The sequence below is a fragment of the Diadema setosum genome, chromosome 19 (genome assembly GCF_964275005.1).
Source record: "Diadema setosum chromosome 19, eeDiaSeto1, whole genome shotgun sequence".
NCBI classification, from domain to species: Eukaryota; Metazoa; Echinodermata; class Echinoidea; order Diadematoida; family Diadematidae; genus Diadema; species Diadema setosum.
This window is the reverse complement of record NC_092703.1, coordinates 20318463-20343030: the sequence shown is the minus strand read 5'-3', so window position 1 is coordinate 20343030 and position 24568 is coordinate 20318463. Positions and strand designations below refer to the sequence as shown.

The 24568-nt window shown below is 39.4% G+C and overlaps 1 protein-coding gene across 1 annotated transcript in view; it reads right to left on the bottom strand.

Moving 5' to 3' along the window:
* The window catches only part of LOC140242491 (ribosomal protein S6 kinase 2 beta-like), a 104297-nt gene that overhangs the window by 9688 nt on the left and 70041 nt on the right, over nt 1-24568 (bottom strand). The window contains exons 6-12 of the mRNA XM_072322224.1: nt 10968-11047; nt 9711-9817; nt 9054-9228; nt 4843-4913; nt 3747-3900; nt 2737-2839; nt 1758-1891 (exon numbers count right to left, since the gene is read on the bottom strand). Of these exons, the coding sequence (XP_072178325.1) occupies nt 1758-1891; nt 2737-2839; nt 3747-3900; nt 4843-4913; nt 9054-9228; nt 9711-9817; nt 10968-11047 (824 nt within the window). The remainder of the gene's footprint in view (nt 1-1757; nt 1892-2736; nt 2840-3746; nt 3901-4842; nt 4914-9053; nt 9229-9710; nt 9818-10967; nt 11048-24568) is intronic.

The window sequence follows — 24568 nt, the reverse complement described above, 5'->3', positions numbered from 1 at the left end:
AAGAAATACATAAAAAATGATAAAACAATAAAAAACATAAGAAATTAATTTTGATACTGATTTTTTTTTTACGCACAAATGTTTGGAATGTCACTAGGAATATTTACACCAAAAATCAGCATTCCATAAGCTTTTATAAGCCAATTACAGACGAAAATGAGGTTCTTTGCATATATTTGCACAATTAATTAATTTGAAATAAAAAATGCAAATTTTCTGAAAATTTACCTGAACAGTCTTGTAGATTACATCCAGCTTTATGTTCATGCAAAATTTTGCGGCGATCGCGCGATCAACGGCCGAGATCTGAAGGGGGGGCCATAATGGCCCCCCCAGGAATTCAAGCTTGCTAAATAGCCCAGGTAAGTTAGGGTTAACGGGATGGTACAGTTTTGGTTGAGATGGGGCTTCAGGTTTCCAACGTTTTTCAATCATGATTTCTTTGAGATAATGAAATGACCTCTTATGAAATATGAAAGAGCATAAGATTTTAACAGGAATTCGAAGTTTACTTGATGAAAATTGGTTTTGAAATGGTCAAGACATCCAAAAATAATGTGATCCTAATAAAAGTTGGGACCCACCTTTTATTAGGATCACTTTGTTTTTGGATATTTCTGCCATTTCAAAACCGATTTTCATCAAATAAACTTTAAATTCCTCTACGAATTGGATGCTCTTAAACATTTCATGAATTGCTTTCTAATTATCTTGCAAAAAGTTAAAAGCAGAATCCTCACCTCAACTAATACAATACCACCCCTTTAACCCTACATGCACTTTATTTGACAATTCACAATCATGCTGGGGTGCCTTCTTCCCTGATTGGCAAAAATGTCAGCAAGCAGAGATTATCTATTAAATCCCCTAATCCACATAGTGTAACCAATGCCTCCATGTTAGAGTGAGGCACATTGCTCCATCTGAGCAGGCTTGCTAACTATACATGAAGGTCAAATTTGGATGAATGACTGAATGCGGATAAAACAGCATTATGGCAAGTTAGGCTAATGTGCCTGGGTACACAAAAATGGCTAAACAGCCAATACAAGGTGTGCACAGCATGGCCTCTCTGTTGAGATCCTAGCATAAATAAAAGATTCGCACCTTTCTTATCATGTGCCCAGTTTGGCTCACATACTATGCACTGACTTTATCTTCTCCTTGGGGGTTTATTCTTTCTGCTAAAATTACCCAATGCAAATCTCTGCCATAGTCCTGAGACTGGTGGGTGAAGTGTATGGTGTTTTTATGCTACGCTTGACATTTGCCATGGCCCGATGGCCCAGGGCCACTATAAATTGATGTTGGGCCACCAAATTTTCAAAATGGGTATCTTTTTGATGTCCCGATCAGTCAACTGAAATTCAAAATGAATTTACTTTGGGCAACCACATCTCTCTTTTGAGTCACCAAGATGTCAAATTCAATAATTTCAGTGGCCCTATTGGGTCATAAGAGAGAAAAGTTAGTGTCGAGCCTTGGTTTATATGTGTACAATGTACTCTGAAAAAAAAAAAAAAAAAAAAAAAAAAAAATATATATATATATATATATATATATATATATCTATATCTATATATATAAAATAATAATACACATAGCAAGTATTGAAATAACTGTGCTCAGTCTACAGACATATTAGCATCTTCCAATCCAGTGGGAATAGAAATATATTTGGATGTGGCACTGCAGTGGAGGTCTAGCAACCAAGACTGTGACAGCCGAGGGGTTAATTCAAGAAGACCAGGGCTCACCTGTTCCTTTGGTGATGCGTGTGAGTTATTCATGGCAGCATCCCTCTGGGCTTCTTCCACTAGGACCGGGTCCACGTAGCTGAAGCCCCGGAACAGCTGGTGGGCCCCCGCACTGGGTGGCACGGCCGGCGAATCTGGGGTCAGGGGACGAGGGAAGATGGATGACAAGGGAGAAAGTTATGTAACTGCCTTAGGCATAAGACAAAATGCAGAGAGTTTATGCCTTCAACAGGATAGTTTTATGCATGAACATTGTTAATAATCAGCTGAGAATGAGAAGGGCGTTAAGTTGCCTCGAACACTATGGGTTTAATGGCAACTTAATGCTTTTATCATTCTTGCCCTACGAAATCTCCACAAAAATTGGGAAGGAAACGAAAGAGGTATCCACGCTAGCTTGCTCTGTGTATTCACCAACTCTAGATCATTTGACATGCGACCATTGAAAACAAATATGATTAAACAAAACAAATAAACAAACATGGAAGAGATAACTAGTACTACTACAACACAAGATAATAACTAACAATGCTTATATAGCGCATAACACACAGTGTATAAGTTCGTATGTGCTCAAGAAAAGGAAAGACTACAAAAGAACATTCAGAGTTTGCACCGAAACCAGGATCCATGTTCACATGAAGTGTAAAAAGATGAGTTTTCATGGCAGATTTTCATTCATTTATGTTATTAATTTGTCTTAGATTCTCAGGTAGATTATTCAATAAAGTAGGGGCATCGAATTATGCGAGTGTTTGGTGTACATAAAATTTGGATCTTCTGTTTGGATTAACAAATGAGTCTTTGCTTTTGGAATGAAGGTCCCATTCTGTTCCCTTCCTCACTAGAAGGCAGCTCTGAGCAGACATCCTCCTACAGGGTCAGGACTGATTGATACCACAACCATCTCATTCAATCTTGATTATAGGAAACCAGCATTATACTCATTGACAAGAGATTAGCTACGATGGTGGCTTACCCCTTGGAGTCCTGGATGTGAACTCCGTGTCAAAGTAGTGAACGATGTCGCTGGTTGGGATGGCGGGTCTGAATGGGGGCGTCTGGTCCTTCTTCCTCAGTTTCTGCATCCAGGGAAAAGCATGACATAATAGCACTCACTTATGTGTCATCAAGAGGGGTGTTTCACACACAAAGTCTAATTTGTTGTATTAGTGCCATCTTATAGAGTGCTTCACTTGACCCTGGCCTGGCATCTAAGAGTAAGAGGGCAGAGTAGTGGCAGCTCAGTTTAAGAAACACCTTGTGCCACGTATATACCTTTTGCCGACCCTCCCCCCTTTTTTTCAAGTCACGTTGGGTAAATCATGTGGAAGTGGTATTGTTCACCAACACACCTTGGTTAGTTCCCAGTAATAAGCAACAACTGTATAAAGGCATCAACACCTAATCGTATGCCTTTGAGGTCCAGCACACATATCTGAATAAACCTTGAGGGAGAAGAAAATAGAGCAAAATTGCAACCCACTTAGTCCTGGGAATTTCTCTGCAGATATTATCATCTTGTCAACATTAAATAATTAACACCTCTTATTTTCCTGCATATCTAATACTGCAGTAAGAGTAGATGGGACTATCTAAATACATCTGCATAAAATCAGACAGAAATGATTAAAAAAAAAAAAAAATACCAAGTGCATGAAGAAACAGGAACTTGGGCCTTCTTAATTGTCTTGCCCACTTCAGAATCAACAAGAAATTTTTCTTGCACATGAAATTTTCGCAAATTTGGCAAGGAGCAACAATTTGCAAAATTACAATGCATGTGAAGTTCTTGTCTACACTTGTCTGCATTGAATGCCAGTGGCAATACGCAAAAATTGCATGCTGCGAAGAAGGCCGGTGCCTCAATTTAAAAAAAAAAAAAAAAAATTCATGCCACAAATATTTCTGGTTTTACAGTATCACAGGGGGTGATCTTTATGGGGAATATCCACAGGGGTGGCTGCCCATGGACAGTGAGTGACTTACATCCCAGTCAATCGTGGAGAAGAAAGGGTGCGTCTTGATGTCATTGATACCGTTGGGCCCTGCCCCGAGTCGGTTCTGTGGGTTCCTCTTGAAAAGCATCCTGAGCAGACTCTGGGCCTCAGGACTCAGGAACTGAGGCATACCAAGTTTGGCCCTGGACAAGTGATAAGCAACAACAATCAACCATAGTTTCAGTTTCATCTTATTTCTGCATTTTTCCAAACAACCATGCATAGTTTATGGTACATGAACAGTGTATTTAAAAAAAAAAAATGTACATAATCACAATAATGTTTACAAGTATTTCAGCAACTACACTGAAATCTACAAAATCAGCAATACACTTTATACATGTATTTCCAGTCAGAGAGAGAGAAAAGAGTACAGGAGTCTGCCATCTTAAGCAAGTGCTTAATAATGATGGCAGCCTCGGAAAAAAAAAATAAACATAAAGAAACATACACAGAGATGGGCAATTTCCCACTGAAACTTGAATTGAACTAACTTAATCAAGTCAACAATCAGAAGCAAGCGGGGAAGAGGAGTGAGAGAGAGAGAGAGAGAGAAAAAAAAAACTTCTCCTAGACATACACTTCAGAGCAATATCCGTAAGAATTTCAAAAATCTCCAGGACATGGAAACAGCACTTATCACAGCTCCTTCAGAAGGAAAGAAGAACATCTGCCTCGATGTATTTCAGTAACTACATGTAGTCAAAGAAATGTGCACTTCTCAAAAAAATGACAACTTAGATTCATTCATTCACATTCTCAGTATTGCACTTGTTGTAGTATACCAATTGAGGAAGAGCAATATATGGAATTAATATTTCTGCCTTCACCGAATCCACATTTTGTTGAGGGGTCATCTCCCCTTTAACGATTCTTACGCTTCTGCTTTGATTCCTGCTTTTGGTTTCTATAGATGGAATATGACCCTCTGCCGTTTATCCCACAGATCACCGCGATGTCAATTACCAAGTTGATATACAACTGTGTTTTATGGCATTCCCACACATCTGACTGACATGTGTGTGTGTGTGTATGTGTGGGACTGAAGGGGTCGGTCAGCCATGGGGTCGGTCGGCGGAACTCACTTTAGAATCATGGCCATGGTCTCCTTCCTGTGCTGTCCTTGAAAGGGTAACGAACCGGTGAGCATCTCATACTGGGGAGACAGAAAGAGAGAGAGGAAGTTGTATTATACACACAGAGATCATCATACTGTACTAGTGAGAGAGGAGATCCTGTATAATAATATATTACAACATACATGTATGGAGATACTGTAGAAGTGGAAATTTTCACGATGTTGAAATTTTCACGCATTTTGCGCAACCAGAAACTAGTGCGAAAATAAAAGCACGCAAATATTTTTGCCTGCCACATGTTGCAGTAGTTGATGTCTTGATTCCGCGGAATTAAAAACACATGAAACTCTTCCTGACTGGCCAAGCTCGAAAAATTAGTCGCGCGAAAATATCCACTTTTACAGTATAACTGTACCAGGACAATCACCCTCCTCCCCACCCCCCCCCCCCCCCCCCCCGCCCCAAAGATGATCATTCAGTAACGTTAGAAAGGATATACTGTACAATAATATATATTACAACCTATATATATAGTGATATAACCGTATCAGGTCAATGACCCCCAAGGATAGTTCAAGATTAGGGTTAAGGCTATAGGTTTAGAGTTAGAATTTGCATAAGGGTTAGGATTGGGTTCAGGTTCATGATTATGGCTACTGTAAGGGGAAAGGTCCAGGGTAATTGTCAAGGGGGTAATTGTCCTGGAACTAACATAATATAGACTGCTAGAGATACAAAATGAAAGGAGAAACATACTATGATAGACATATTATAGAGAAGAGACAGAGAACATATAGATCATCATACAGCACAAGTGAGAGAGGAGATATAATGACATACAATATACTTCTGCGATGAAATATATGGACTGCAAGAGATATAAGGGAGATGGAGAAACATATGATATACGTATACAGAGAAGAGACAGAGAGAGGGAGAGACAGAACATATGAGATGTGTTTAGAGAGAGACAGAGAGATATATGAAGAGAAGAAAGACTGAGAGATGGAATACATTAGTTCACAGAGTAAAAGACAGGATCCAGGACAGACACGCAGAGAGAAACGGGAATAGAGTAGAGTAGAGAAACAAATATGTCAAATATGCACAAACAAAGCAATTATAAATCAGACCTTGATGGTGCTTGATTCAACACATCAATGTGTCTGCGCAACTGGAAAACAAGCTTAATATAACCCGGCATATATATCTCATATCTCCTTCTTCTTGGACACATCATCGATGCAGTCTCATACAACACAAACATTTCCATATAAATTGATAAAAGTATTTGGAGTATTTGCAGTGGGGCCTTCAGTATTGCCTTTACAAAGACATTCAGGATGGTTTTGTAAAAATTGTAATAATCTGACCTTTGACCTTATGATACTGCTATGTAGTTGAAAGTGTCAAGACTTAATAGTAACATTAGCAACCAATGAGGCATGCCTCCTGGGTGTCAAGCAAGAATTAACACAGAGGGTGTCCATATGAAATGTGCTCAAGGACAGGGATTGGTGTGATGTTGAAATTCTTTCATCACTTTAACTACTCGTTTCAATATTCTATCAATCTGCAATCACTGCATTTATATAATCCAACCCTAATAAACGACCATTTCACTACACATACACACACACACACACGCACACACACACCACACACACACATACACACACGCACACACATTTCTATTATGGTAACACAATGCTTTACACGTGGCAAAGCTGTAAGTTGTCAAACAAAGCCTTTTTTTCTATGAGATCAAAGGTTAGGGATGCACTTTATACATGACAGAGTACACTTCAAACACGAGATTTCACGGTAATCGGGCAATTCTGCTCAGTCATCCATTTCGCATTTCCTGCATCTGCCGAGCATGTACAAACTGTCTTTTCCTGTCCCTGACATGTGTTGTAAAGACAAGTGTGTTTATCACTGTTACTACTGCTATTTCCTTTGGGCACATCACCTGTTCAAATTGATAGTGTGTTTCACCCAGGCTGCCATTAAAGGGACTATGCAGTGCAAATGCATGTTGTCTTGCATAGATTCATGATACCTTGATCACCACTTATGAGGCCAAATTAATATCTACATATTGTGCCATATATTTCATATTTTATTTTTCCACTATTTTTCTTCAGAATACTTTGATACGCCCCTAAGAAATCTTCCAAACCAAAATTCTGTTAACAGTATCATCTGTCACTCATTCGCAAAGTAGTGACATGACTAAATAGAAGACAAAGGAATGCATCTGCACATATAGGCTGAGCATAACTTCCATGTTTCCCTGCAATCCAGTGCAATGTTTTTTGTAAATCATATTAGTCACATGGAAATAAGAAAGTTATCTTCACTCCAGGGTAAGGTGCATTCTAATGTCTTATCTTTTATTAAAGGTACTGTTTACCACTGGGAGCAGTGATTTAAAAAAATGTTCAAGATATCACATTTGATGCATATGTGTAGGTTAGTTGTATCACACAACAACCTACCATGTAAAAAATTCGCAATAAAGTCTGAAACAGTAAGGAGATATCACCATTTTCTCAATAAACCGTAACTGTAGACGGTCTAGTCTGGAAACATTTTTATTATAACTATTGTTCACATTCTGTATATTTAACAATGGTTGTTTCTATCCCTAACTCACATTTTAGAACTATTGTAAGGCACTAATGCTGGGTTTTGTTTCATCTGCAAATGGTTAATTATGCCTTTAATCATATTAGTAGTTTAACATGAAAGAAATATGATGTCATTAACAGAATCTTGGTTTGGAAGGCTTTTTTTTTTCTTTTCCAAGGGGGGGGGGGGGTGGTGGTATCAAAGTCATCCTTAGAAAAAATATGATCAAAATCATTACGAAATATACACCGCATACTCAGATATTCATTTGGCTACTAAGTTATATTGAGGGTAGGGTATCATGAATCACCACAAGTCAACTGGGATTTGCATTGCATAGTTCCTAAAGACATCTAGCATTGAATGGCTCTGCTGGATAGCCAGTCACCTTCTCTCAATACAGATCTTATGTAAACAGCGAGAAAAATTGGCACCTGATTCTATGCCTGTTTGTGCAACGAAGTCACAATGCACCGATCACTCATTAATTCTATCATTGACTGTAGGCTTATGTGTCTGTGAATAAATGAATAATGTTGTGTATGATACAGGTACGGAGAACTTGTAAATGTATCTAAAATTCTATAACACAAACAAGCATTCGACTGCTAGCTGATCAAATTTTATTTCTTTGACAGGATGAACTCGACATTAGTACACCTTCTATATCAAGTATCAATCTCTGAATACGACGCATCTGCAGTACCAGCACATAAATGACACGTTACTGCCTCATTAGATTGAACACATAGTTCATAAAAACATTTATGGTCATGCAAGGGTTCTCCTGCCAGGCTTGAATTAAAAGGAAAATATACACAACTTAGGATATCATCTGTAATATTGTCCATAATATATTCAACAAAATGTTGAGGATGGAGAACACAAGTGTGACAGAGGAGCTTAAATCTTTCACCCTTTGGGCTGGATTTTGCCAATGATCAACTTGTTCAATGCAACAAAAGCCAGTGAGGCTTATTACTGCCGGTACATTATAAGAACATGACACCACTAAAGGCCACTGCACACTACACAACTTCACCAAGATACGTCGGTCATATGACCTAGTAACCGGAAGTGTGACATCACTAGTCTTGCCAGTTTCCAGTTGTGAACATTTCACATATCAAATTACACTAGAGTATATTACTAAGGTCATGCTTTCACACAAGCAAAGTGCACATGATATTGAGTGGACCGATTGCGTAGTGTGCAGTGGTAAGTCCAGCGACTGGTCATGCGACCTGGCTCGCCTCCAGAGTTGCACAATGGTCATGTCGTGTAGTGTGCAGTGGGCTTAAAAAAAATAATGGTCTATTTACCAAGGTATATTTAAGGCAGTCTTTTGATGAAACTTGCCAATGAAATAACACAGCCCACATACAACATACAGCTGCAGTGTTTTAAAAGAAAAAAATAAAAAAATCCAGGAACGTTTCTATAATGGTAAAGGAGGATTTATGAATGGTCACACACTTGCGTTATAGGTTAGGGGGCAGGCAAAAGGGTGAGGTTCTTTGGACAGGGCGGGAAGCATAGATAGCGGGGATGGGGATGGAATGGTGCTAGGGGTCTTAACTGACCATGAGGACTCCAAATGACCACCAGTCAGCGGCCGTGGTGTGACCCCGCCTGTTGACCACCTCCGGCGCCATGTACTCCACCGTGCCACAGAAGGAGTAGGTCTTGCCGTCCACGGACTCCTTGCTCAGACCAAAGTCGGTCAGTTTGATGTGACCCGAGGCGTCCAGGAGAATACTGTGGAGAGAAAGTAAGGGACAGACAAAGGGGGAGGCAACTCTTTTAGAAATTGATGACATTCAAAAAACACTTTAAAAATAAATGAACAAGTGAAGAAATAACATTTGTGACATTAGCCATGCAGTTGCACTTTTAGCTGACATCATTATGGGAATAACGACCCTCATTCACCAAACAATGTTGAATTCTGAGAACAGTGCTACACATTCAAAGAGTAGATTAAGAATTCATTGAAGATAGTATGCTCTTATAAATATGTGAGAAATGAAAGATTGTCAAAGCATCAGAAATATGCCTCATAAAGTCATTAAAAGTGACAGAAAATTTCAAACTCATTTTCATGCTACACTTTTTCAGTGACCACACCTACGCATGTGAGTAAAATGTGAAGTGGCTATGGTACTGTTGGGGCACCTTTTACTCAAACATTTGGCCTAAACTCTGTGTGAAACTGGCACTGGAGCCACCTAGGGTCTTACTTCTCTGGCTTCAGGTCTCGGTAGATGATGCCCAGACTGTGGAGGTGGTCCAGGGCCAGGGCCAGCTCAGCGAGGTAGAACTTGACATCCTCTTCTGTAAACATCACCTACAGACAGACAGACAAACAGATACAGTGAGACACGTGAGTTAGATAAAAAGATATGTGACTACATAAAGACTATGACAGACAGACAAACAGACAGACAGACAGGCAGACAGACTGACTGACTGATCGACAGACAAACTGAAACAAACAAAGAAAGCCAGACATGTGAGCACAATAAAAACTAACATAAAGGAAGACATTCATAGAGATTAACAGGGACAAAAGCAAACAAGTAGACAGAGAGACAGGTAGACTTTACAAACACAAGGACAGACAGTAAGACAGACACAGAGACACTGACAACAGCTACTGATCAGATCATCATGAACATCTGGCAGGTGGGGGGGGGGGGGGCTCTTCATCAAGCGCTTTGTCAGATATCTTTTCTGACAAATTTGATCTCAACCGATCAGATGCAAGGATTTCAGTAGCTTACAACAGTTTGTCAGAAAAAAATATCTGACGAAATGCCCCCCCCCAAGTGTACTGCCATAGACAAGTACTCTTTGCAAAGTTTGAAGTAACTCAATGGCAATTCGTCTGCACTAACTTGAGCACACTCTGTTTTTAAACTTGGCAAATTTTAAAGAAGAAATAGGTTCACATGCACAAATTGCATATTTTTGTGGGTATAACGTGAGATTTCAATATAAAAAAAAATCACTACATGAACAGGACACTGCCAGTTGAATACTTTCATAAGTTGTCATCTGGAAGGACTCAGAAAAAACAAACAAACAATAATTCAACAGATATCTGAAAACTTAATTGCTTGCTACTGTCAAACATTCTGCTTGCCATGGATATCAGACGAGTGGTCACGTAACACTTTCCTGCGCGCCGCCACGAGATAACAGGAGGAGAGCCGGCGACATCGTAATGATCGCACTCGACCCTCGGCCACAAAAAACTGCGCTGGGCCGGTGCTACATCTACCCAGCCAATCTCATTTTCAATTCCAATCGTGATGAGACCCGGGGGAATCCTAAACACTGCGGATCATGAAAGCCGATATTATCGCACTCTGCTGACGAAGGACAGCCGTGTGTGTGTGGGGCCAGTTTTAGCACAGACAATTCCTCCTCCAGCGTTTTTTTTTTTTTTTCAATCGCAAAATGATATCTCCTGGATTCAATTAGGCCACACTCACCTCTTTAGACAGTCTCGTGAAGAGGTCTCCTCCTTTCAAGAAGTCTAGGATGAGGTACAATTTACCCTCGGTTTGGAATGCTGTACAGGGAGAATGATAGATGGAAAATAAAACAAAATTATGTGCATTAATTCAAAGTATGATGGGGGGGGGGGGGAAGAGTTGTTTATCACCAGAAGAGTTCATAATGATTCCTTTATGACTATCTTGCAGCTGTGGTAGGCACACCATGCAACAGCCTCAGACAATACAACAATAAAACACGTTAGTTAGCTACAATCTGAAACAGATAATTTCATAATAACTATTGAATGTATGAAATTAATTCAGGCAAAACACAAGCAAAGTTGATTTACTTTAACAAATCTTGTTGTTGATTTACTTCAACAAATCTTGTTTTTCTTCATCACAATAATTCTTTGTCATTTCAGCATCTAATTACAAATCTGCTTCTGACAAGATGATTTCAAATTTGGATTAAAAAATATATATATATACTGTACGAGCTGAAATTTTCGCGGTGGTTTTATTTTCGCGAATTTCGCGAATCGCCTTTGAACCGCGAAGACAACACGCGAAAATAACAATGCGCGAATAGGTAAGTTCAGTTAGACCCTCGCAACCGCGAAATTAACAACATGCGAAAATGTCCTCCAAGTAGCAATTCGCGAAAACATCGGCACGCGAAAATTCAGCTCGTACAGTATTCAGCCATGTGCATCACTCTTTATAAACAATTCATGGCTCCAATCATGGTTCAATTACTTCACACCAAAGCCAACGAAACTTTGTGTCACGGCCCACAAAATGGCATGCCAAAAGCGTACAATTTTCAGCAATGCAAATTGAGCATTACTGTACCTTTCCAGTTATTTGTCAATATGTATTGTGTGTGTGTTTGTGTGTGTGTGTAAATTTGGTCTCTATTCTTTGAAAAGTATATCACATACAACCATCTTGCATAACGATAACCAGAGATTTAATATGTCACATAAAAATATTCTAGGAAGGACATCATTATTACGGCAAATTTTCCTTCTGCACTCATCACTAACTAGCCATGAACAGAAGAGAAAGGGGTACAAATTGCATTTCACATCTTCACTATGTATGCAACAGCCTGGGGTAATCCACAGGGCAGCAATATATATTTACAGACTATACAGATTATATACAGACCTTGCCATGAACATCTCAATTATATCGTCAACCACAACACAACACCAAATAATGTCCTTTCCTTTGTGCCTGCCTATTGTAATCAGGATGAGGTATATGACCTCCATCGGACTACAGAATGACATTCTGGTACTACATCTAGCGCCACTATCAGGTAAACTCTGGAGATGATAATGGCTATTTGATACTCCCGATTCCTACCTTCCTTTCATTGAGACATCACGCATACACTCATAGGGAGAGTATCCATTTGTGGCCACTTTCACATAAAATCATTAACTTCTTTTTGAAAGCCGGAACTGAAAGTACCAATTATTCAGGATATGGAATTTAAAATGTTTAGTTTTGAATGCATGATGACACAGAAATGGAGAATGGACATGATATCTGACAAAAGAATAAAAACAATAAAGAAAACAATGAGAAAAGAGTTGAATGCAACACTACATGCATACTAACTTCTTGGCATTTGTGCATTTGGAATGGCCTATCAACGCTAATATCCCAATGTAGAGAAAAACTGTTCTACTTCCATACACTTTAAAGGTGCAATATTCCCTTGTATACTTTCCCACACTGCTAGAAGTTAGATATGGCAATGATAAAGCACATCCTGATTCCTTGTGATCACATTTCTCTGCAAGAAAACTACCGTCTCTATTGTAAAAAAAACAACAACAACAACAAACAAACCAACCCAAACAATTTCTTTAGATTCCTCTCAATGATCTGAGGCATTTTAGAACAAACATGCATGATATACAGTGTCTCGCAGATGATGAAATGATGTGTAGGAATGAGGTGTTGTTTTAGTCAGTTGAGAAGCAATACTAGATCTAACTCCACAAATGCTACACAGTGTTAAAGGGTGTGCACAGTTCTGGTCGAGGTGAGGATTTAGCTTTTTAACGCTTTGCGAGATATTCAGAAACCACTCTATGAGATGTCAAAGAGCATGCAATTCTAAGGGGTATCAAAAGTATATTTGATGAAAATCGGTTTTGAAATGGCCGAGATATCCAAAAATAAGGTGAAACAAAGAGATCCTAATAAAAGGCATGGCCTGTCGCCTTTTATCATTATCACTTTTTTGGATATCTCAGCCATTTGAAAACCAATTTTCATCAAATACACGTTGAATCCTTCTTAGAATAACATGCTCTTTCATATTTCATAAGAGGTTTCTCATTATCTCACTTAGGAATGTTCAAAACATGAATCCCCTCCTCAACCAGTATTGTACAGTCCCTGTAATGTCTTTCCTGTACCTGAGTGAAGTTTTAGAGGTATTCATCAGGCTTTCAGAACACCAAAAATATCTCACAAGCACCTTCTTGTCATTGACTTGCACAGGCCTTCACTCATGTTTGACCCACTCAGATCTTCAAAGCACGTTTACATGACTACAGGTGTACATCCAAAGGGCAATTTACATGTACATCTCCCAAGCCTCCATCACAAATTCTGCAAACATCTCCAATATCCACAGCTTTTTCGCTGGACGGTTGATTATGGTTTACGTCAACTCAAGCTTGTCCCTTACCCACAGAGAGCTGGCTGGATGGAAATGAGAGGCGAACAGCATCATCTCATCGAGGTATTGTCAGCTGAGAAGCACTACAAGGGCATAAATCCTGAGCAGAGTGTGTGTAATTAATGCCCTTCTTGTTCTAAACCGGGGGTATTTTGTCATCGACTTTTGCAGCACGTATTGCTTTTAAAGGAGACATAGACAGCATTGATAGCATAGAGAACAAGTCTGTCCCGAGAAATTGCCATCTGAAGACTGAATGTTTTTGAAACTGAAATGGTTTGAAATTATATACATCAGGCACAGAGTGCCATTCTGAACCATTCGAACCGCAAGACAATTAACAAACCAAAAATGTCATGTGGCTAGCGGTGTGCAACAGCACATTTCCTACCCAGACACACTAGAATGACATAAATTGCAAGCTGAGAGTGAAATCAAAAATTCTAATCCATGTTCCATCGGACCCCCCTGCTCAATATGAAAGGCAGCCACGAGGGGAAATATGGAGGGGATCCATCTCATATACTTTGGATGGTTCATTTTCGAGCGGCTTGTAATAACGGGTGAGGGCATGAGGACGAATATCGATTGGAGCTGAACCCTCTCTCTGCGGAGAACGAACAACACTGCCCGATGGGCCAATCAGACTAAGGCAGATCAAGTTGTCCAATCAAATGGAACTCAATTACCGGAGAGATTTGCGAGAGCCGTTTTTTAAGAGTCTTCGGTTTCCATGAGGGAACTGGGTGGGTACAAATCATTGCAACCCCTTTCTAATCCTGCACATCACCACGACCGGTGTAATATACATCAGGACAAGCACGCCTAAGGAATACACAATCGGGCATTACTGGCATGTAATAGCATTATGCATAAGGGCAGCCCTTGCTCTAGTATCAAGGTTACGGTGCATTGTAACATGGCATGAGTCACGTACATGGTGCAGTTTTACCCCCTTTATATAAATACATTTGGCTATTTTGTGCCCAAAAAATATTTATAGCTTACTTCAATGTATTTGATCATCTGTTACCTTTGACCCATGATAACTGTAGTACGTTAAAGGGAAGGTAAACCCCAAGAGCAATGTGGATTGAGTGAAAGCAGCAACATTAGTAGAACGCATCAGTGAAAGTTTGAGGAAAATCGGACAATCGATGCAAAAGTTATGAATTTTCAAAGTTTTGGTGTTGGAACCGCTGGATGAGGAGACTACTAGAGGATATGACGTATGAGTGGACAACAATACAAAGAAAATATAAAGGAAATTCAACAAGAATTCACTTTTCTAGAATTATGAAAGAGCAATGGACCAACCGCTTTCAGAAAGCAGGGGGAATAATTGCTACCCTTAACATAATGTCAATATCAAGTTGATGGAATTTGTAATTTTCATGAAAAATGGATTTTTGTAGAATTTTCTTTATATTTTCTTGGTACTGTTGTCCATTCATACGCCATAACCTCTAGTAGTCTCCTCATCCAGCGGTTCCAACACCAAAACTTTAAAAATTCACAACTTTTGCATCGATTGTCCAATTTTCCTCAAACTTTCACTGATGTGTTCTACTAATGTTGTTACTTTCACTTAATCTACATTGCTCTTGGGGTTTACCTTCCCTTTAAGGATTTGTTGTCAAGCTGTAGAAAAATTGATGTCATACAGCATTTATGTAATGCTCATATCATCGTGTTCCAAAAATAGAACTCTCAAAATGAAATGTAATCAAGTTCATGAAACAATCAATGGAAACCACAAGGGGAAAAACACATTAGGTTGACTTTGTGCATGAGCAACACAAAATCTACTTATACCGCGAATATTATGTTATTACTTAACTGTCATCCAGCTTTATAATTATATCACAGACATTCAGCCCCTGTGTAATGTCAAGAGTCATATTTTCATGAGAACCAACTGCCACTAACAGTGCTTTCTAGAGCTCTGTTTTGCGTGTACCCACATTTTTATTTTTTTTTTTTTAATTAGAAAAACATAGAGGGGACCTCGAGGCTGAGGAAGACTTTTGTTTATCCGTTTTAACTTTAAAAAGACAAGCCAATGAAATATCTATAGCATGGCTACAGGGTTTGAAACTGGCGATGGTCCGCTGGACATTGGCCACCCAAAATCATGTCGGACTAGCTAAAAATCATAAAATTCTGAAGTTACTAGTCCGTCTGGCTAGCCAAAAATATTGCTTCAGTGTCAAAATTGATTCTAAGTAGTCCGCCTGGCTAGTTAAAAAAAAAAGTTAAGTGCGACCCCTGGGCTATGATTTCTGCGAAAAGAAAACCAAGAAATCGACTTCTAGTGTTTACGGAATCTACTGAGGATATGAATTTGGTGTGTGACTTTCGGTTGGTGTTTTAAAGATAAGCCTAAGTTGAATGCATATTGCTTCTGTATCATTGTGTCTGCTGTATCGATACTGTCGCAGGAGATTTGGAGAGTTTAGTGGCCGTGCTTGTATATAACCTACTCTCTCATCTCTGAGTGCTAACAAACGTTGTCCTATTGTAGAGTTGGTAGGAATCTTTGAAATGAAAATAGTTGTGATAGATGTTCAGGTTTGAATGTAAAAACTGCTTATGTCTTCCACGCCCCTCTTTGTTGCATAAACTCACAATTCATCATATCAGGCTTGCAGGAAGCACAAATGCATGTCACCTTTAAACATCTTTTAAAGTTTTAGGTAAACTTGATTAAGAAGTTGCCATGATTTCAACGCTTTGTGCCTTTGAGAGATGGTTCCACTGATTTTGAGACATCACACAAGAGTAGGATAATTGTAGAAATATATAATGCCTCACTACAAGATTTGATGGGTTTTAGAAAAATGCACACACACACACACACACACAACACACACACACACACACACACACACACACACACACACACACACACACACACACAGCAGTGACCGTAACATTTCAAGTTATTCTTTCCCACTTATGAATCCTAAATAATCCTGTTGCTAAGCAACACTGCTCAATTTGCAAGTTTGCAACTATATGCATTCTGTCCCTGCCAGAGAAAAACGGTGCAGTGTCATTACAGAGAAAAGATAACACACAGAAGGGGGAAAGCGGAGATCAAATCTGAGCCGAGGTAATTTCGTCCCGTTTCTTGATCAACTCCTGAATATTGAAGGTGGGATGGGGTGGGGAAAGAGAGATGCAGAGTGGGGTAGCTTATCAAGGAGATGAAAATTTAACCGCCTACATCTACGTGTACTTGGCACAAATTTTACAGCTTGGCAAAACCTACTGTGACATCAGCCACGTTTCAGATGCACTTGCAACACTGCATGCATCTGCTCTCCCTTTTCTCAATGCATTATACTTAACAAAAAAAAAAAAAAAAAAATCTGCAGTTTTTGTGATTGATGCACTTCCAGTCAATTGGGGATGCAATTTGATGTAAACAAAAATAGATACATGCATTTGATTAACTGATACGATATCTAAAAGACACAACAAACAATCAGTTGTATTTATCTAAAAATTCCCATATTTATCTTTTCTCCCATGCATTTTTCCACTGTTTTATCATCATCACGGCAGGCAAAAAAAAAAAAAGTCATGGTTGTGTAACTTGCATGACAGAACTTCTCAGTGGCAGTGAAGTTCCTTGCAGTAGCAAATAAACAGATGATAGATTAAAAGTAAAGTAATTCAAAAAAAAAAAAAAAGATGTGAAGAGCTACAGAATCTTGCTGGGAATTTGAAATACTAAACAGTATATTTATGCTAAAAATGTGTCCCTGCACATGGTGAGTCATCATTTGTATGCAGAAGTGTGTGTGACAATTAATCTCGGCTGAATGTGGCAACATTCGGAGCTTGCCCCTTATGCTGCTTCTGGATGAAGTGTGCATATGGTACAATGTATGTCTTCTCATTGCGAACCGGGACTTGAATTGGAATCCCCTGCGATAGGCCTGGTTGCAGTTGCCCCAAAGAAGTCCCTACATGAATTCTTGATATGGCATCTAGAGATTTTCTTTGAAGTCTCTGGTCTAATCATCCCCAGCGAAACAACTGCCTGCTCTCCCCAGCCCTCATTTCAAAGCCGTAGAGATATCTTTTCATGGCGGGTCTTCAGTGACACAAAGACTCCCAAACCATCCTTTCTCCGTACCATTCCAAATCCTGTTATGATATGGCTGGTATTCCCTATATTGGTGCAACAAGGCCACGGATGAGCTGTACAGAGCACATGTATGTTATCTCATAGAGTGGCTAGACTGTAGCTTACAAGACTCCCATCAGCCTCAGAGCAATCACAAAGCCAACTTCATCCATTTCATTTCCCGCTGGAAGAAGCCGTATCTCTCTCATAGCTTTCACACGTACCAAGCGTGCTTAAATTTGAAACATGATTGTAAAGACGCATCACTAGAATTGTGTTTCACATTGAGCATTCTTGCTGTGTAAATGCAAATGCAAACTGGGATTGTGGAAGGTGATTTGATTTGTAATTCCAATAGTGTTTCAAATGACGGTCTGGAGGGGTTTTCTGATCACATTTTGCCAGAATTAAGCAGCAAGATGACCGTGTGAATGTAATTGACTTCCAACTGTGTTTTGGGGGCAGAGCATACAGTGAACTTTCAACTACTTCGCAGAAAGACTGCGCTCCTCAAATGCTTGCACTACAGTCAAAGTGCGCGCCACTTGCGGCTCATGAGTTTGTTGGGAACTTGGAAAGAAGCCAAACCTCCCCTCCTCACTCTAAAGTTCCAAACTGCAGAATCCGCGAAGCGTTCCATGGTAGTGTGAACAAACCATGATTCAAATCGTAATTACAATCGTGTATGTAGTTCAGCATTCAAATCCAGCTTTCTCCGTACATGTGAAAGCAAGGTCTCTCTCTCTCTCTCTCATTACTCCTCCATTTTTTTTTCTCTCTCTCTCTATCCGTCTGATGTTACAACCCATACATCGTGGCTAGGACAGCTCCTCGTACCTCCAATACCTATTTGCACTTGCAGTGCTCAGCATTTACATCAGTCTTGATGTAAGACTATTTCCCCTTAGGGCCAGTCCACACATCTGTTACCTTAGAGCATGAATAACAGATAGTCTCCCTCAAGACTACTGCTGCTTTTGAATGGAGGATATCGTACATGGGAAAGAGACAGAAAGAGAAAGAGAAAGGGATAGCGAGAGAAAGAAGACAGAAAGAGAAATATAGACAGGAGAAAGAGAAATAAAGAGAGACAAAAAATAAAAGAAGAGAGAAAGAAAATAAGAGAGGGAAAAAAAAGAAAGAGAAGCCAGAAGCAAAGGCGTAAGAGCCTGGTTAATTGTTGTCAAATATACACAGGTGACATCACATTTGGTCAGACACTAGCAACTGTCTACTTTGTCAAATGTCAGCTTGCCTACAAGCACTCTAAGACAAACCATGGGTACTGCCCAGCCCTTGATGACTGTACATGGCTGGTACATACTAGTGGGATTTACACAGATGCAAATTGGCAAGATACAAATCTTCAGATTTGCATCATATAAATATTCCACTTACAAAGCGTGATCAGCATCGCGATCCAAATCGCAAGAAATCCTGCAATCATATTTGAATATTCGCAATTAAACCATGGCATGTGTGTGACTGCTAAAGCAAAAAAGCACACATATTTGTGTGTGTGTGTGTCCTGTCATTCAAAATACACATGACTGAACAACACACGAACACAAGGGCATGGGTCGCCGTTTCAGTAGATTGCAGGCATGCATAGTTCAGTCGACAAATTATCACCATCATCCATTAGCGGGATATTTCTGTTCGTCTGAAGTGGAGCAAAGTACTGGTTACGCCATATATTTCGCGAGTCTAAATTTTCGCGAATCGGGAATTCCCGACGATTACGCGAGTGGTTAAATTCGCCATCGTGGAGTCCTGTACTGAACGGAGAAGTGTACTTGCGCACGTCACATTCACATCTGGATCAGAGTCAATATTTTCGCATGTCTTTAATTTCGCGAATAGCACCCGACTCACGAAATTCGCGAAAACAAAAACCTCGCGAAATATTCGCCGTATACAGTATCGCAATTGTTATCCCACTATTTTGTCTATGTGAATGTGACTACATGTACTACTTCGGCCACTATCTAGGAGTGGTTACCATGGAAGTCCTATCTGGTGGCTTGAGTGCTGGGTATGCAAAACTACCACATCCCTGGCGATATAACTATACAATTTATATTCACCTCGCCGGATGTCTGTGTAAATCACACCTGTAAATATTCCCCACAGGGACATGCTTGGAGAGGAAAAAAATAAATAAATGAGTTAAATTCATGAGATACAATACGTTCAGATTCAAACTGCTATCTTGTTCCATAGAATAGGATTTCTGTCAAGTTCGAAAATCATCTTCCTTTCACACCTATAACAATCATAATTGATAATTTTGTAAACCTGAGACTATACAATCACATACATTTTTGTTTCTGCTGTTCCTGTAATGTCAATCATATTTTGCTACTTACTTTTCACAGGCTGATGTAATTTCGCTGGAATAGAGTCGTATTTATGACACTGTGTAATAAACATCGTTAGATTATTACCCAGATGTGACAGGCAATGTATGAAATGAATCACTTTATCTCACATTTATTTAACTTTCTGTTCATTTTTGCACCTGAAACATTTACTTTGTTTCTGCCCATACCAGACTTTATTAGATGGTTATGAATTTTGTAATTTATTTTACACAAATTTTTTCCATCAAATGATCCTTTTCACAAAGATTTTTTTAGTTTTATATCTAGCAAATTGCTTCCCCCCCAAAAAAAAAAGGAATAAAAAAAAAAACTATGCAAGGAACCCTGTATGTGTGTACCTGTAATGTCAAAATACAACAATAACAACTTCAGATCACATTTTTGACAAATTTAACGCTTGTAACTTTTCTTTCACAGCACACAACAGTCCCAGTTGTACATTCTCAGATCCTCATGGACAGAAGTCTTCACTAAGTTTTAATACCTCAGGTTAGATACTCCTAAGCCCACATGTTGAGTGCTGAGAATAATCATTGTCTGTTGATTAACAATTAAAAACAATTCAGTTAAAAAAAAAAAAGAAGAGAGATAATTCATGGAAAACGTGACATGTTTTCAGCATGTATGGCAGGGAATACGGGGAAGTGTTATTGTTTACGTGTACAAGCGAGGGATTAATATTTCATGACTTCTATTTTCAGACGATGTGCCTGTTTCTTCAGCTGAAAGACTATCCAGCGTGAGCGGAAGGGAACCCATGCAGAACAGTGTCATATCCTCCCAAGAGAAATCAGATTCTTAGAAGGCAAAAACATTATCTCTTTTTTTTTTTTACCCTCTGTCTTTTTAATCTCTCTTCCGATGGTAGCAGCACATCCCGACTTCATTTGAATTACCATAAGTGCACATCCCCACCTACGACTTGTCTTGTATACAGTGACAGCAGCAAAACGTCTCCATCTTCCGGAACTGCGATACACCGTCGCACAGTCTGTTGCGTCGACTCGTTGCGCTGTGCGCACTGGCACATCAGTCCGACGGATCATTAACGCCACATTGTGCCACGCATGCCGTGCAGACAGTCAATTCTTCACAGAGCAGGACGCCAAAATCATGTGACACACAAAACATTTACATGATGATGGTGCCCTTGTACTTTCGCCCAATTTGCTCGGCCTGGCCTGGCCTGGCCTGTCAGCTTGGATTCTGATTGATTGAGGTAATGCACAATTTCCCTGTTTGCCGGCCAACTCAAATTCCATGCCCGGCAGGAGCCGATTTCTAGCTTCACCACAGAGCTCTATCTTCCCAATGATGAAATAACATGAGATAAGCGATGCTGACTTGTGGCTACATGAGTAAGAAAAGGAATCATTGCAGACAGCAAGAATTCTTTAATACAACTGTCACCCTTTCTATTTTGATGGCTTTTTTTTTTTTTTGTGGCACACACCATTTTGGTAAGATACAATTATTTCTTCTGGCATGTTTACGGACTGCTGTCTAAATGGGGTCTGCAATGTGTGAGACTAGACAGGCTCAAGTTCGAGCAGACTTCGATTGTGATGAGACACATGAACACCTGAACACAAGAGATGCCATCTCCTTGTATTCTTCACAGACTCGTCAAGTTTGAACGACGGCAGTCTTGGGAACTGGCATCCTTCCCCTCTCTCCGCCCTTTATATCACATCAAACACTGCCTTGCCAGGCAGATGTACACGTCACTTTCCCTGCTGAGTCTGAATTGAGCTGGTCAGTTTGAATTCATTTCTGACAATATCAAAATAGCTGCATTCTTCCTATGCTCCGGTCACCTTCTTTTTAATTTGGGTGTTTGTTTGTTTGTTTGGGGGAGGGTTCCATTTCTTAGAAGTAGGGTAATATCTATTGGAATTTCCATTGAAATAAACAAGAATGTGACTACCAAACAAGAAATAAGAAACAGCATGGGTAAGTCACATGTTTTGGTCTTTTTTGTGATGATGATATAATAGCATCAAAGATTGTTAGTTAAGTCAAGACATGTTACCTCACAGCATATTGGTAAACATTTAATACATTCATGCAATGTTTATGACGAGGGCAAACATTAAGCAAGGCACCCTGAAATGAGGCTTTCAGAACACATGGGGGGGGGGGGGGTGAGGGTGGAGTAGCATGTCTAAAACATGGATACCAGGTACACAGTCACATGAAATTGGGCTGGCAATGTACTACTACGCTTGCAACATCTCGATCAGATGTGAAACTACTCTCAGGAAACCTCTTATATTATGGCTCCTGCCTAATGCATAGGCATTCCCATGGGGACAAGGCAATGCATTTGATCCGCATTTTTCGTGTGTCGTTCAGTCAGCATCAATTTTGGCATCTCAAAGCGGGTCTTTCCTGTTTTTCTCTTCCCCCTTCCGATGACATTCTCCACCAGACATAGAAAGGGCCCTGGGGAGGGGGCCATCCCACATCTTGGTTAAAAGAACAAGAACAAGAACAGATCCATAAATGCTCGAGTCAAATCAATCAGGTGGAATTCCATTTGCATGTGATTGAGTTATCTCACATAACATGAGTTTGGACGCTGACAGCACAAACAACAACAACTGCAACAATGACAACAACAACAACAACAACAACAACAACAACAAAAGGAGGAAATATAAAATTTAGGGCTTGGTCACACAACAGTGTCTCCTCATATGTTTTCCAGCAGAAAGTTGCACTATGTGTAACTTCACATAGATGTTCAAAGGGACAATGGTGCAATACTATGACTGCAGCGCGTAGTCTGCTGAGAGGCCTCTGCTTCCCAATACATAGTCAGGGTATCTGCCAAGAGTACATAAAGTTCTTCATTTCAATCACATCGAGTTCATTGAACTTGACCATTAACCCTGATGATTGACCTTTAACCCTCTGTGCACAGATGAAAAAAAAAATCCAAATCTATTTCTATCCGACATTCCAAGTTATATCCCAACTGGATCTTCCCAGGTGATGTTACTGTTGGAAAATTGTATTTTAGTGGAAGCTCAGCTAACTTTGACTACACTCCACCATTTCAGGCCAATATTAATTGTTTCTTGATTTATTTTCTTCATTTACTATCATCAAAATCTTCTTTAAATTTTTTATTCAAATAATTCATATCAAACAACAAATATCTTTCCTTGTGTCATTCCTTCCAGATTACTTTCAACTGCCTTTGCAGAATTCACTCTGTATAGATATGAAGTATTGATCGGCTTAAATGCCTAATGCATCAAGTACTAGCACAAGGCACAAGTATGGCTTAGATTGAAAGGAAATAACTTTTTTCTGAGATAATCTCTTTTTACCTATAACATGTTAATGTTTAATATGTTGTCTTGTTCAAACAGTAGGGGTCCAAAGTGGATGGTGCTTGTAGGAGGGGAGTGCTAAAAATATCATTTTAATGCACCATAGCATAAAAGATTAATGTGATAAACCCTACAGCATACATCTCACTGGCAAACAACAGTGAGATATCTCACTAATGTTTGATTCTCTCCATTAGTGTTCAGCTAAAGGAATCTCGACTCGGCATAACTTTCACGTTTTGTCTCACACTCATCCAACTTGCAGCTACTGTCAACATCATTATTTTCACACGATTAAATTTTCTAGCTGAGTGGCTCAAACACACATTAGCGCTTTCTCGATTTCGCGCTATGCAATTGCCTACTCGTATATTCTACTGCTTCACAAAAAAGACATTATATGATTTGACATTTCCATGCATGAAAATCGATGTACTACTTTACAGCACAATAGGCATTCCAATGTGTGTGCATTATACCTCACTCTAGATAGACAATTACACATTACACAAGTGTACACATTTGATTACAGTAGACGCACAAACAATCCATTTGAATAAACAGCCTGCATTAATACTGCCAAGCACACTTGGACACACTCAAATGGACACTAGGAAACACAACACACCATACTACTGTCATGTTAGTCATTTTAAGCAGCTGATAAAGAGCATGTTGCAACCTGCCAAAAATGTTTGTAAAAAATCAAGAAGCTTTTTTCCTTGGTTTTAGAATTTGCACGAGCTACAAAATAGCCTGAAATGTGCAAAAATTCAATTCAATTCAATTTAATTTTATTGAATTGAATTGAAATCAATGTACCATTTGCGAAAATAAATGAAATATCCATCAGGGTAATCAAAAGCAACCCTTGGTGATAGGGCATTCTTGTATGCTGCACAGAAATTATGGAATAATCTCCCTCTGTTTGTGAGGCAAGCACCCACAGTTAATGAACTTAAGACCACGTTAAAAACTCATCTTGCTACTTATGTCTGAATTATGCATGTTATGATTATTATTTT